General features: G+C 28.8%; 2 protein-coding genes across 2 annotated transcripts; both read left to right on the top strand.

Moving 5' to 3' along the window:
* Positions 1 to 540: 540 nt before the first annotated feature.
* On the top strand, positions 541 to 1,752 carry LOC140890077 (uncharacterized). The gene is made up of 5 exons (XM_073297834.1): positions 541 to 585; positions 890 to 994; positions 1,140 to 1,308; positions 1,422 to 1,531; positions 1,666 to 1,752. Exons 1-5 carry the CDS (start codon positions 541 to 543, stop codon positions 1,750 to 1,752), a joined length of 516 nt encoding a protein of 171 aa, XP_073153935.1.
* Positions 1,753 to 3,185: 1,433 nt separating this feature from the next.
* On the top strand, positions 3,186 to 8,445 carry LOC140893548 (cysteine-rich receptor-like protein kinase 2). Its single transcript, XM_073302628.1, has 8 exons — positions 3,186 to 3,715; positions 6,010 to 6,413; positions 6,492 to 6,608; positions 6,706 to 6,833; positions 6,942 to 7,152; positions 7,249 to 7,480; positions 7,608 to 7,758; positions 7,876 to 8,445. The coding sequence occupies exons 1-8, from the start codon at positions 3,318 to 3,320 to the stop codon at positions 8,191 to 8,193; spliced, it is 1,959 nt and encodes a 652-aa protein (XP_073158729.1). The 5' UTR covers positions 3,186 to 3,317; the 3' UTR covers positions 8,194 to 8,445.
* Positions 8,446 to 12,497: the final 4,052 nt, after the last annotated feature.

The raw sequence follows: 12,497 nt of genomic DNA, 5'->3' as shown, positions 1-12,497 counted from the left end.
ATATATATATATATACACACCATTATTTGGTATAAACTTATCAATATATTTTGAATTTTAAAAACTCAAAATTATATAAATAGACAAAAATATATATATTTAACATAGTTTGAAAGCTAAGTAAATATGTAAATATATTCAAAATATCAATTATAGTTATAAATTATTTAAATAATAAATTATTTAATTTTTAAAAAAACAATAATTATTAAAACAATTTTTTATATGAAGTAAATATTCTAAATAATAATGTATATATATATATATAAATATTAAATTTAAAGTTTTAAAAATAAAAAACCGGTTTTAATTTTCGGTTCTTGACCGGTTTTTCCGATTATTGGAGGCATTTCGGACCGGAGAACCGACCGGTTCCCGATCGAACTGGTCGAACCAACCAGTCCGGTCCGGTTTCAAAAACATGGCCCATAGTCGCTTGGATAGACTACAACAACGTACGTGCGATCGATCAATATATCACCTACGATCGAATATCATATGTTCAAAATTGGGTGTTTTTAATTAATTCTTGTTGGATTGATGCAGGGGGTGTGGTCTTTTACAAAAGATAAATACAAGCTCAAAGTATGCATGGCTTTTTATGTCGTTTAGTGAAAATTGTTTAATTTTGGTTTTCGAGTTGCAATTATTAAATTTCAGTCTTACTTTGTTATATTCGTGTTATCTTCAATTTTAGTTTATTTTCTTTTATGCAGAATCCAAGAAAAACAAAAATTTGAGAAAAAAATGAAATATATACATAAAACTAAAACTTGTGACCAAAATTACAAAGAAAAGCAGAGAGGAAGAAAATTATAGTTTTCCAATTATTTTATATTTCTTCTTGCAATTATAATTTGTTTTCTTTTATTAATATTAATGTATGCAGTATGTAGAGGATTCAGGAGGGGAGAATATTGACGATTCAATCAATAAAGTTACATATAACATCTCTTTGACAGACGATTTAGATGTGTTCAATGCCATCCTATGTGTTAGTAAACCAAACATTTATGTCCTCATTTAATTTACTCAAATTACGTACATATATACATTGAAATTAAAAACCAAGCATATAAATATTTCGAAAATTTTCTAATGAAATTTTATTTTTTTGTCTCTTTAAAATAATTGATCAGACTATAGATGTGGTGATAGACAAAACAAGGACATCCGAACCAGTGTCATACAATGCCTCCACCTTTCTGCAAAATTTAAATGTGGAGGATCAATCTTGCTTCGCTTTCATGGCTTCTCAAAGCCTGAGGAGATATGACAAAAGATTTTATCAAAATTCCGTCGCCCTCGGTAACTTGGGAGACAATTATTTTAATTTTTTTTAGTATTTAGAATATTATTTTACATCGTCGTCTCAATAAGTGATTAATAATTGTTGTTGCTTCCAATTTTATACGCAAAAGATTGGTGCGATGGAGCTATCTCTCAACCTCATCTAGTCTTGACCAATGTCATTGAAGCTCTGCATCCAACAAAAAATCACACTACTACTTATTTTAGAAATATCGCAAAGGTAAGTGTTTCGCGCGCGACCGAGTTTTTGAGTAACAAAATAAATTTACTAATCTTAACTAGCAAGGAAATTAATTTTTGTATTTTAGAGTGTATAATGTACACGAAGCCTAATAAATTGTAAACATTTTGCAGGGAGAAGGAGTTGTTAATGTTGGCCCTGAAATGTGCAACAGAGAGAGCGATATTCCAATGGAACCCGTGACTATAGATTGTGAATAGAAAATTGACGTTAATCATTATTCAAAATCAATGGCTTCATTCTTGTTCAAACAACCTCCAATTTCTCGAAATGTATCCGTTTCTTAAATTTGTGGTTTACATGTGACATATTGTAGATTGTGACTGCTATTTTTTAGGATTTGTTTTTTGTTTTGTTTATTAAGATATCATGGGTTCCATTTGGACATGTACTTTAAAAACGTTTTTAGTGTTTTATAAGTGAAAAAAACTTAAAGTATGTGTTTGGATAAATGTTTGGTAAAATATTTTTGAAAACTATTTTTTAAAAAGTGTTTTCCAAGTATAGTTTTTTAAGAACACTTGAAAGGTGTTTTTAGATGTTTTTAGTAAGGAACTATGGAAAGCAAAGATGAAAAACATGACTTTTGAAATGTTAAAATGTTTTTATAGAATAGTTGTCCAAACACATATTTATTCTTAAAACAACTTTAAAAATATTTTATAAAAAGTTTTTAAAAAACACTTTTATAAAAACATTTTATAAGTACATATCCAAATGAAGCCCATATCTTTATGCTGTATTTAGAAGACTACGCTCCCTTTATAGTATACACCTTCTATTATCATGTGTATGACCTTAAAATAAAAACTATACTCCCTTTTATAGTCTTACACTCTTAATCAAAAGTGCTAACCGTATGAAACATTCATGAATCAATAATGAATTAAATGAACTTCGGAATTTATGATACTAAGTGAAACGGTAACATATGCGTTAAATTGATTAAAACACTTATTAAAGACAAGATATGGTTATTAACCATATTTTTGGAACGGATTAATCTCAAAACCATTTTTCAAATATTATTACTTGGTTGTACAGCGAATGGACTTCTTCTGGAAATGAATCTGATTGTTCAACGCGTCCGAGGTATTAATTATTATACTCCCTTCGTCTCAATTATATTGTCCACGTTTTCTTTTTTGTTTGTCCCAAATATATAGTCATACACCATATTTAGTAATATTTTTTTACAATTCTTTACTAATATACCCCTATTAACTACACCTTGAAAATTGTGCAATCATTTTTTAATACATTAAATAGGGATAAAATACGAAGTTTATATAAAATTTACTTTTCCAATAAATTTTTCTTAATTCGTGTGAAAACTAAAACAAAACAACATACATGAGACGGAGGAAGTATATTATAAAAATTTGTCAATCAGCTTTTGGTGTATTTTTTTAAGTCAAAAACTACGATTTCACGGATTAACTTTGTAATTTATGTGGATTACCCATAAAAAAATATTACGTTTTTATTACAAATATAAATAGATTTGACTCGTCGAACGTACAAAAGATTTACTCTTTTTTAATATAATCGATCAACAATTCCTTCGAAAAAACAATCGATAAGTTCATTTATTAAAATTCTCTCGTTTTTGGTTACGTAAAGTGACAATGACATTCGCCAATAGTCAATGCTGAATTATAGTAATCTTGAAATGGAATTACGATTCCTCTGATTCACTTATTTATTTATTAGGCAGCCTACTGATCTCCTCTCATGCTCCTGTGTCTTGTTTTCTCAAGCAACCATGGTGGTGGGAACCAGAGGGCGGTGGTATCTCCGACTGATACTGACGATCGCCGCCGTGTCCACGCGGTGGTGGGGGGTCGGGGACGCGGATCCACAGATTAATCTGCTCAACAGAGGATGCAGCCAGTACAATGCTTCCAACATACCCGACTTCATCAACAAACTCAACGCCACTTTCGCCGATCTCAGAAACCTGCTGTCCGCCGCCGGCGGGAATACGCGATTCGCCACCGCGGAGCGGCCGAGGTCGTCGGACCCGGTCTACGCCATGGCTCAGTGCCGGAATTATCTGTCGGAGCCCGATTGCTTGGCCTGCTACGATGCCGCCGTGGCTCAGATCAGAAACTGCTCCGCCGCTAATGGGGCTCGTGTCATTTTTGATGGATGTTTCCTCAGGTATTTTTATGTTTTCAATTTGCCATCAAATATCACCAATGGAGCAACAAATAAAGACGAAGAAAATACGATTTTTTTTATTTTTATGACGTGTGAATTCGCATTTTTTATTTTTAGGTGTATATTGGATAAATTCATAGACTAAATAATTTTGGAATAACTAAAAACTTTTAGGTGTATATTGGATAAATCCACGAACTAAATAATTTTGAAATAAATATTTTAGTCTGAAAATTCCTGACTTCGCGCTGACACACAAATTTTGGTTTTTTTTTAATTAAAAAAAACATCTTTTGAAATTTCTAACGGTTTTTTAAATAAATTGAAATTTGTTGTTATATTTGTATGTTGCGTTCACTTTAATTTTTTTTGTGACGTGGGAACCCGCAGTCGCTACCTTATTACGGTGCGCTCTGAGTAAATTCCCGAACTAACGCAATAGCCTGCAAACTACGCTAGTCAGGTAAACCACACTAGGCAAGTCCTGTGTGACAGGCTAGTCCAAGAAGGTGTTGGCAGGAGGAATCGAACTCCTGACCTATGACCAGGAGTTCACCTACTCCACCAACTTGGACACCCCCTTGGGGGCATTGCGTTCACTTTACTTACACTTTATGTTTGACATTCACCTATATATATAATTTTTATATTTAATAAGAAATGTTAAATACATAAAGTGTAGAAGATGTGAATACAAATGATTCAATATGAAATTTTATTACTATATATATTAATACATTTATTTTGATGTTATGTTGATAGATTGAATCAGTTATTACATATGGCTTAAGTTTAACTTTATATTATATAGGACGGCCTTTTAAATAAATTATAGAACTTTAAATATCTTAGGCACTATACTGAAGCAAATGAATCAATGCACCTACCTATTTGATATCATCAAAGTTTAAGTAGGTTTTTTATATTCGTGAGATGGATCGACCCATTTCATATGTATAATAAAAATTAATAATTTTAACCTAAAAAGTAATATTTTATCGTAATCAAATCGAATATCGAATGAGATATAGTATTAAAAAACTGACACATCAAATCATGCATAAAAGTTTATTAACAAAGGTTCGTACGATGATGACAATCTGCCGGCCGAGTTGTAGGAAAGTAAATCCGAAATATTGAGGTGGCCGTGGACTTTTTTTCTTTTTAAAATGCCTTGGACTCCATTTAATAAAACGCATTGGAATTTGATTCTTACAAATATGGCCAAAATATCCGATCTAGTTATAAAAAATGACATGTTACGTAATGCAATTGTATTCATGTCGTTTTCACGATAATTTCTCAATTTATTATGATGGGTTTGTTTGTTGTGACATATGTTTTGTAACTAAATTAATAATTTTTTTGGAGTTGCAATTGAAATAAAGTCAGGGCTATGTTCTAGATTCTTTATTGAGAATTGAAAGCGTGGGTCCCAAATCAACTAACTTGTTTGTTTCCCAAAGACAAAATTACAATACTCCCTCTTATTTTTATCAGTTTAAGTAAGGATCAGATATTTTCAAAAAAATAAAAATAAAAATAGACAAATAGACAAATAGCTCTTCCTCCTCTTTTTAAAGAAAAAATAGATAACATCCTCTATGATGCGATTTCACGGATGCAACATGTCAATTCGATCCATATTTATAGTAAAAAAATAATATTTTTTCATAGATCAGATCTTACAAAATTGACTCGGAAGAGTGTCTCACAATAATAATATGTCAAAGTGGTATCATGTTGGAGGCAGAATTATATTTACACATAAAAATATTTAAATATTATTTTCATCTCATCGTTTTATTAAATTGCTTGGCTAATTGTTGCCCGATGACACGATCTATAACAATTTTTTTAACACCATTTTTTAGTTTAATGTTGAAAATCAAACAACTTCTTTAAGTTGTTTTGTGATTGGATAGAAGGAGTTGCTAGATTTGGATTTCGAAGTCCACATACTAATCAACTTGAATTTGTCTTCAATAATTTTTAACTTCATGGATTATTTTTAAATGCTCGATTATAGGAGTTATTTCAAATCCACAATCAAAATGAAGCTTTTGGAACCTGTAAAATGATGGAAGAATGCTTTGCGAGGAAGCCAAAAACTAGGAAATTTTTGCCTTAAAATTCTTGTGAAACGTAAAACTTTTGAATTATGATGCATGGATTATATATTCATGAGTGCACTTCCTTGGACTTTAAATTCCTTTTTACGAGTGAACTGGATTCATGTCTATATGGGAAGAATTCAAATTCTCATTTTGCTGCTGATTTTTCGATTTGTCGAGGTATGAAAGCAACAGCTTCTATGATCAGACTACTCTTCCAGGAAATGTTCAAATATGCGGCAACCGAACCGTGTCTCCGGCAGCTGCATTCGGTGCACAGGCTCAGATATTGTTGCAGGATCTTGAACTCGCTACTCCTAGAATCAATAAATATTACGCGGCCACTAAAAGTGCATCTACGAGTGGTGGGAACTTAACAGTTTATGGAGTGGCACAATGTGCCGAAACAATCAGCCAAAGTGGCTGCCAAGACTGCTTGACTGTGGCATATAGAAACATACAAAGCTGTTTACCTGATGCAGATGGAAGAGCTATTGATGCAGCCTGTTTTCTTAGATACTCGGATACGCCTTTTTTCTCTGATAATCAGACAACAGATATATCATCCTTCCTAGGAGGAGGTGGTAAGAATCCGAAACGTGATCTGATCTATATATGTGTGTCCAGTTTTCCTTGTCACTCAATAATGTATTTTCTATCAGGGAATTCAAGCAAGACTAAAGCAATTGTTGGAGGAGTGGTGGGAGGGGCCGGCCTTGTTTTGATTGTAATTGTTTTCTTCTTATGGCTTCATTTATCAAGAAAGGCAAGAGCAAAAGGTGATTCATTTTTATCAACATTAACCATTTAGTACTTCATGCGTATCGTCTCTTCTCTTTTGTACTATGTGAATAACCGAACTCGTTCTTCCGTCAGGTGATATATTGGGGGCCATGGAATTGCAAGGACCGAATGTGTATAGTTACAAGGATTTGAAATCCGCCACAGACAATTTTAGCAAAGAAAATAAACTGGGAGAAGGAGCTTTTGGTGAAGTCTACAAGGTAACAATCTTATGACAGTAGATCATTCCATTTGTTTCTTTTTTACTTTGATTGTACCCGAACTTGTTATTTTCATAGACATTAACGGAAGGTTTTGTCACATAACAGGCCACCTTGAAAAATGGGAACATGGTCGCTGTGAAGAAATTGATCATAAGCAACAACAGTGCAAAGGCAGAGTTTGAAAGTGAAGTGAGGCTGATAAGTAACGTTCATCATCGCAATCTAATACGATTGCTAGGATGCTGTAACAAAGGATCAGAGTTGCTTCTTGTCTATGAGTACATGGCAAACGGGAGCCTGGACAAATTTTTATACGGTATGTGCTCGCGTGTGTGATAAGTTGATAACATTGTTTTTCAAATGAATCTAGTTTAACACAATTATTTTGTTTATTTCTCGCGACTGATGCAAGGTGATAAAAGAGGAGCGCTGAGTTGGAAACATCGGTTAGACATAATAATCGGCATGGCTAGAGGTCTCGCTTATTTGCACGAGCAATATCATGTATGTATCATACATCGAGATATAAAGCCTAGCAATATCTTGCTAGATGATGAATTCCAAGCCAAAATTTGTGATTTTGGATTGGCAAGGCTTTACCCAGAAAATCAGAGTCATGTTAGCACTAAATTTGCCGGGACATTGTAAGTTTACCCTTTCCAGAAAACACATTTTTTACTTCATTCCTGCTGTAAAGTCAAGATTTTGATCCAAGAATTGGAAGCCAACAGCACTTAATAATCACATAGTGGAACTGAATGCATGTATCAGGGGCTACACAGCACCAGAGTATGCAGTCCACGGGCATTTGTCCGAGAAAGTCGACACATATAGTTTCGGTGTGGTGATCCTTGAAATTATCAGTGGTCGAAGAAGCGGCGACATGGATTTGGAATCTGACACTCAATATCTTGTTGAAGAGGTAACCGCAGCGAAAACTTGATACCACATACCTCATTTGTTAGTGGTTAAATGCTTTCAGTTGTATGACTACATACACATTTACTAAAATCTTGCATTGTCACGATGACGAAAATAGGCATGGAAGCTCTACGGGGACGGAATGCCTGAAAAACTAGCTGATGAGACGTTGGACTCAAATGATTATAAACCTGAAGATTTGAAGAAAATAGTAGAACTTGGTCTGATTTGCCTTCAGTCACCTCCTTCTTCGAGACCGACGATGTCTGAAGTGCTTGTTATGTTGCTAAATGATCATTCTTGGTCGCAGAAAAGGACTCCGAACAGATCTTCATCTGTAGCATTTGGTAAAAGGTCTTCGGTTGATAGTTCAATTTCTACTGGATCATCTACCTCTAATGCCACTGCCTCCATATCTCAATTCACTGGCCGCTAAGCAAGATGTGAGTTCAAATAACCATCGTATTGTCAAAGACAACACCTAGCTGAAATGTGAATTATTATCTTATTGCTACATGTTATTCAGGCAAAAATAAAATTATTGTCGAGTAGTTCTATTTATGTTTTTTTTTTTTAAGAAAAAATTTGTTGTGGCTTTGTATATATATATATTTCTTTCTTCTGCCTATAAAAATGTGAACCGAGACGTTTTTTTTTTAACTGTGAATTTGCAATTTTGTATTTTGTTTTAAGTTATTCTATACAAATAAAAAAATATATATAGAGATATACGTGTGAAAACATAATATTATAATATTAGCTAAGGTATAAAAGGAAAAATGCGTGAAATGAAAAAAATAAGGGGAAAAAAAACTAAAGTTTTGTTTGTTGCTTAACTAGTATTTCACCCGTGCGATGCACGGACTATATATCATGTATAATATGGTTAAATTGGATAATATAAAAATTTTGAATATGAAATTAAAATATAAAAAAATTTAATTCTACAATAAGTAATAATAATAATGTTAAAAAATACTTTTAAAAACTTTAAAAAAAATCTTTAAAAAATGTGTCGTGCGATGCACATGATGTTATTTTATACAATTAATGATAAAAAAAATAGTAAGATTAAACATTTGAACGAACATAGATAGAACATAAAAATAAATCAAAAAAATTTATGTATACATCAACATCTTAAAATATGGTTTTATCGTGTGAGATCTAGTAGATCTTAACAACATACTAACTGTGTTTCAACGATCAATGCTAGTCTGAAGGGTATAGTTCACGAATAACATTAAGCAAATGTGTCATTTGGTTTGCAATTGATTGGTGACTGTTTTATTGAAGTAGTTGATCATGTTAAATAATATTTTTTGCACATAAATATATTTATACATTAAGTTTATTCAAACCGATATTGGAAATGCTCGGTCAGTTTTGTTAAATTTTAAATTTTTAATTGTGTGCAGAAAAATCTAGGGATGCGATATCGAACCAAAATATCGACTTTTCGAGATACCGTACCAAAATTTTTTCGATATATAAACATTTTTTTGTTATATCAAATTTTTTTCGTTATCTCTATGATATTAGTATGGATTTTTTTCATACCAAAATTTTAGAATTTTGATATCTGTACCGGTATGAATTTTTTTATACAAATATTTTTATACGATATATCGAAACTCCACCCCTAGGAAAATCATGATTGTTTTTTTTTAAAAAAAAATTAGAGGTGAAATTTTCAATTTTTTGGAAAGAAAATATTGTATGTGCATATAAATATATGAATGTATTAAATGTGATTTTTTTTTCGAATCTTAAAATATGATTTTAATTTTTTTAAAAAAGAAATCAATTATCGTATATGGAATGCTCAAATCTTGGTTAAGATGTATACATATATTATAAATTAACAACATTGTGTAATCTATATATACATGTATATTTAATATTTATCGGGTATTTTAAATATTTTATTGATATTATGATATATATTTTATATATAAATATATTTATACATATATGGTAAATATGAAACATTCTGTATTTCTTAGTATTGTTTTTTCACATTAGAACCATTATCTAATCCATATATCCATGTATATTTAACATTTATCTGGTATTTTAAATGTTTATTGATATTATGATACATATGTTTATAAATATATTCACACATACATGGTAAATTAGCAATATTATGTAATATATATTTTAAAAGTGCACTTTAATTGTAATTATAAGTGTTTTCAAATTGAAATATTGTATATTTATTAGAAATGTGGAATTGTAATTGTTTGTAAATATTTTTCGTATTTAAAATGAATATATATGTATATAAATAAATGTCAATATTACAAATTTTTAATTTTGTACATGAATATTGTGATTAGATGAAGAATTGTTGATGTTTTAGAAAGCAAATATAACGGGATGATATTTATGTATATTAATTTATGCAAATATTAAGAAATTACATTTATATTTAATAATAACATTTATAGATCTTAAAGGTGTATGTATATAAATTATATTACCGAATTTTGTGTGTATATATATATATATATATATATATATATATATATATATATATATATATGTCTATGTATAAATTTATATTAAATATTTTTCGAATCTTATGTTGGATTTTTTAAAAAATTTTATCGATGAATTTTATATATTTTGGAAAGCAAATATTATGAATGAAATATTGAAATAATGAAATATTTTAAATATTTCTGTGTAATTTAAATGAATATATATGTATATAAATATATGTAAATATTATAAAATTTTTAATTACATGAATAATACGATCCAATTTAGAAATATAATAGTTTGTAAATATTTTTCCGTAATCCAAATATGCCAAATATGAAGAATTATAATTTGAAAATATATAATTTTTTAAAACAATTTATTTTCCGATTTTCACAAAATTTTTGTTTAGAAACCAAGTTTTGGCGGGATTTTACTAAAAATGACAAAAAGAAAATTAAATAAATATTAAAAAGGGAATGCTGAAATCAAAGAATAATGAAAATAATCATGTGTAATTTTACATGTATATATATATGTATATAAATAGTTGTAAATGTTATGAAATTTTAATTTAATTACATGAATATTGCAATTTAATTATGAATTTTTTTATTTTCGTTTTTAGCAACACATTTTTGTCAGAATTTTGCCAAAATGACAAAAATTCTACTTATATTTATGTATGTTTAATTATATGAATATTTTGATTTAATTTCGTAATCAAGATATGAAATGCTTTATATTTTTGTTAAACCTAAGTTATTCTATATTTTTCTTAATTTTTAGATTTTGTTGTATTTAAGAATGACCGAGAAGTTAGTAGTGATTTTTTATAGTTTTAATTAAGGTAATGATTTTGTATGCTTCTAATTCGTAATTATAGATAGTGATTTTTTATAGTTTTAATTATAGTTATGATTTTGTATAATTTTTTTTATACAAAATTAAAAATTAAAATATTATGCAATTTTTCATTACGTAATATTTTGATTAAGCCTGAAATTTAAATTTTTGAAAATCCTCCATAATCAAAATATGCCAAATATAGAATAATTGATTTAATATAATTTTAAAAAAGTATGATTTTTTAAAACTATTTTTTCCCATTTTTGTTCTGAAAATTTTTATTTCCGAATCTTCTGTTGGATTTTATTTTAAATATTTATTTTTTATTTTTAATTTTTTTTAAAAGCAAATATTATAAAAAAGAATGCTGAAATTAGGGAATAATGTAAATAATGTTGTGTAATTTTAATTGGATATATATATATATATATATATATATATATATATATATATATAGATGCAAATATTATGGAATGTTTAGTTATATTAATATTGTGATTTAATTTAGTAATTAAAATCTGAAATTTTTTCTATTTTTTACGGGTTTAGAAATAATTAGTTATTTTTTTATTGTTTTTATTTTATTTACCAATTATATATAAAGACAAAGATTACGTAAATATACATAAATATTGTTTGGAAAAAAAATATTGTAAATATATGTATATGTATATGTATATAAAAGATGCAAAGATTATGGAAGTTTTAATTTATATATATGTATATATAAATATGCAAAGATTATGCAATTTTTAATTAACTTAATATTGCAATTTAAGTATGAAATTTTTTATTTCCGTTTTTGGCAATATAGTTTTGGCGGGAATTAGCTAAAAATGGCAAAAACTCAGTTATTATATATACTAGATTTAACACATTTGATACTCAAATATCATGTATTTGTACCATATTTTTCATGTTTTGTACCAAATTTCATCCGAAACAAAACATGTGGGCCCAGGGAGTTTAAACAAAGTTTTTTTCTGACAGGGACTGATTACCAATTTAAGTTTAGATCTAGGGACTGAATTATAAATTACCGTTATTATATATATAGATTATATTTGTAGTATTTGTTTATCTACATTTCATAGCGAAAATTTTTTGCAAATCAAAACGTTATAATATTTGTAATTTTCGTCAATTATATGAGTTATGTTTATAAATTATTAATATATATATATATATATAATATAATGTTAGAAAAGAAAGGAAAATTGTGTTGCATTTGGAACAGAAATGGAAATAAGTTGTGGTTGTTTTTCTTATTTAGCTAATTTTTTTGGCGGGATTTTATTATTTTTGGCAAAAACTCAGTTATTATATATATATAGATAAATGTGTAATTTGCATTCATTTTTTCTAAAAAAAATTATTTTTGACATTCAGGTACAACAAAATTTA

The sequence above is a fragment of the Henckelia pumila genome, chromosome 3 (assembly GCF_033568475.1).
Source record: "Henckelia pumila isolate YLH828 chromosome 3, ASM3356847v2, whole genome shotgun sequence".
NCBI classification, from domain to species: Eukaryota; Viridiplantae; Streptophyta; class Magnoliopsida; order Lamiales; family Gesneriaceae; genus Henckelia; species Henckelia pumila.
Note: the sequence above shows the minus strand (reverse complement) of the source record. Positions and strands in the feature narration are given on the sequence as shown.

What these genes read in the sequence shown, in the direction of transcription:
- LOC140893548 (XM_073302628.1), top strand. Translation starts at nt 3,318, where the DNA reads ATGGTGGTGGGAACCAGAGGGCGGTGGTATCTCCGACTGATACTGACG. An exon ending in ACTAAATTTGCCGGGACATT is followed by an intron (nt 7,481 to 7,607) that starts GTAAGTTTACCC and finishes TGCATGTATCAG; the next exon opens with GGGCTACACAGCACCAGAGT. An exon ending in CTCAATATCTTGTTGAAGAG is followed by an intron (nt 7,759 to 7,875) that starts GTAACCGCAGCG and finishes TGACGAAAATAG; the next exon opens with GCATGGAAGCTCTACGGGGA.
- LOC140890077 (XM_073297834.1), top strand. Translation starts at nt 541, where the DNA reads ATGCAGGGGGTGTGGTCTTTTACAAAAGATAAATACAAGCTCAAA. An exon ending in AAGATAAATACAAGCTCAAA is followed by an intron (nt 586 to 889) that starts GTATGCATGGCT and finishes TAATGTATGCAG; the next exon opens with TATGTAGAGGATTCAGGAGG. An exon ending in TGTTCAATGCCATCCTATGT is followed by an intron (nt 995 to 1,139) that starts GTTAGTAAACCA and finishes ATAATTGATCAG; the next exon opens with ACTATAGATGTGGTGATAGA.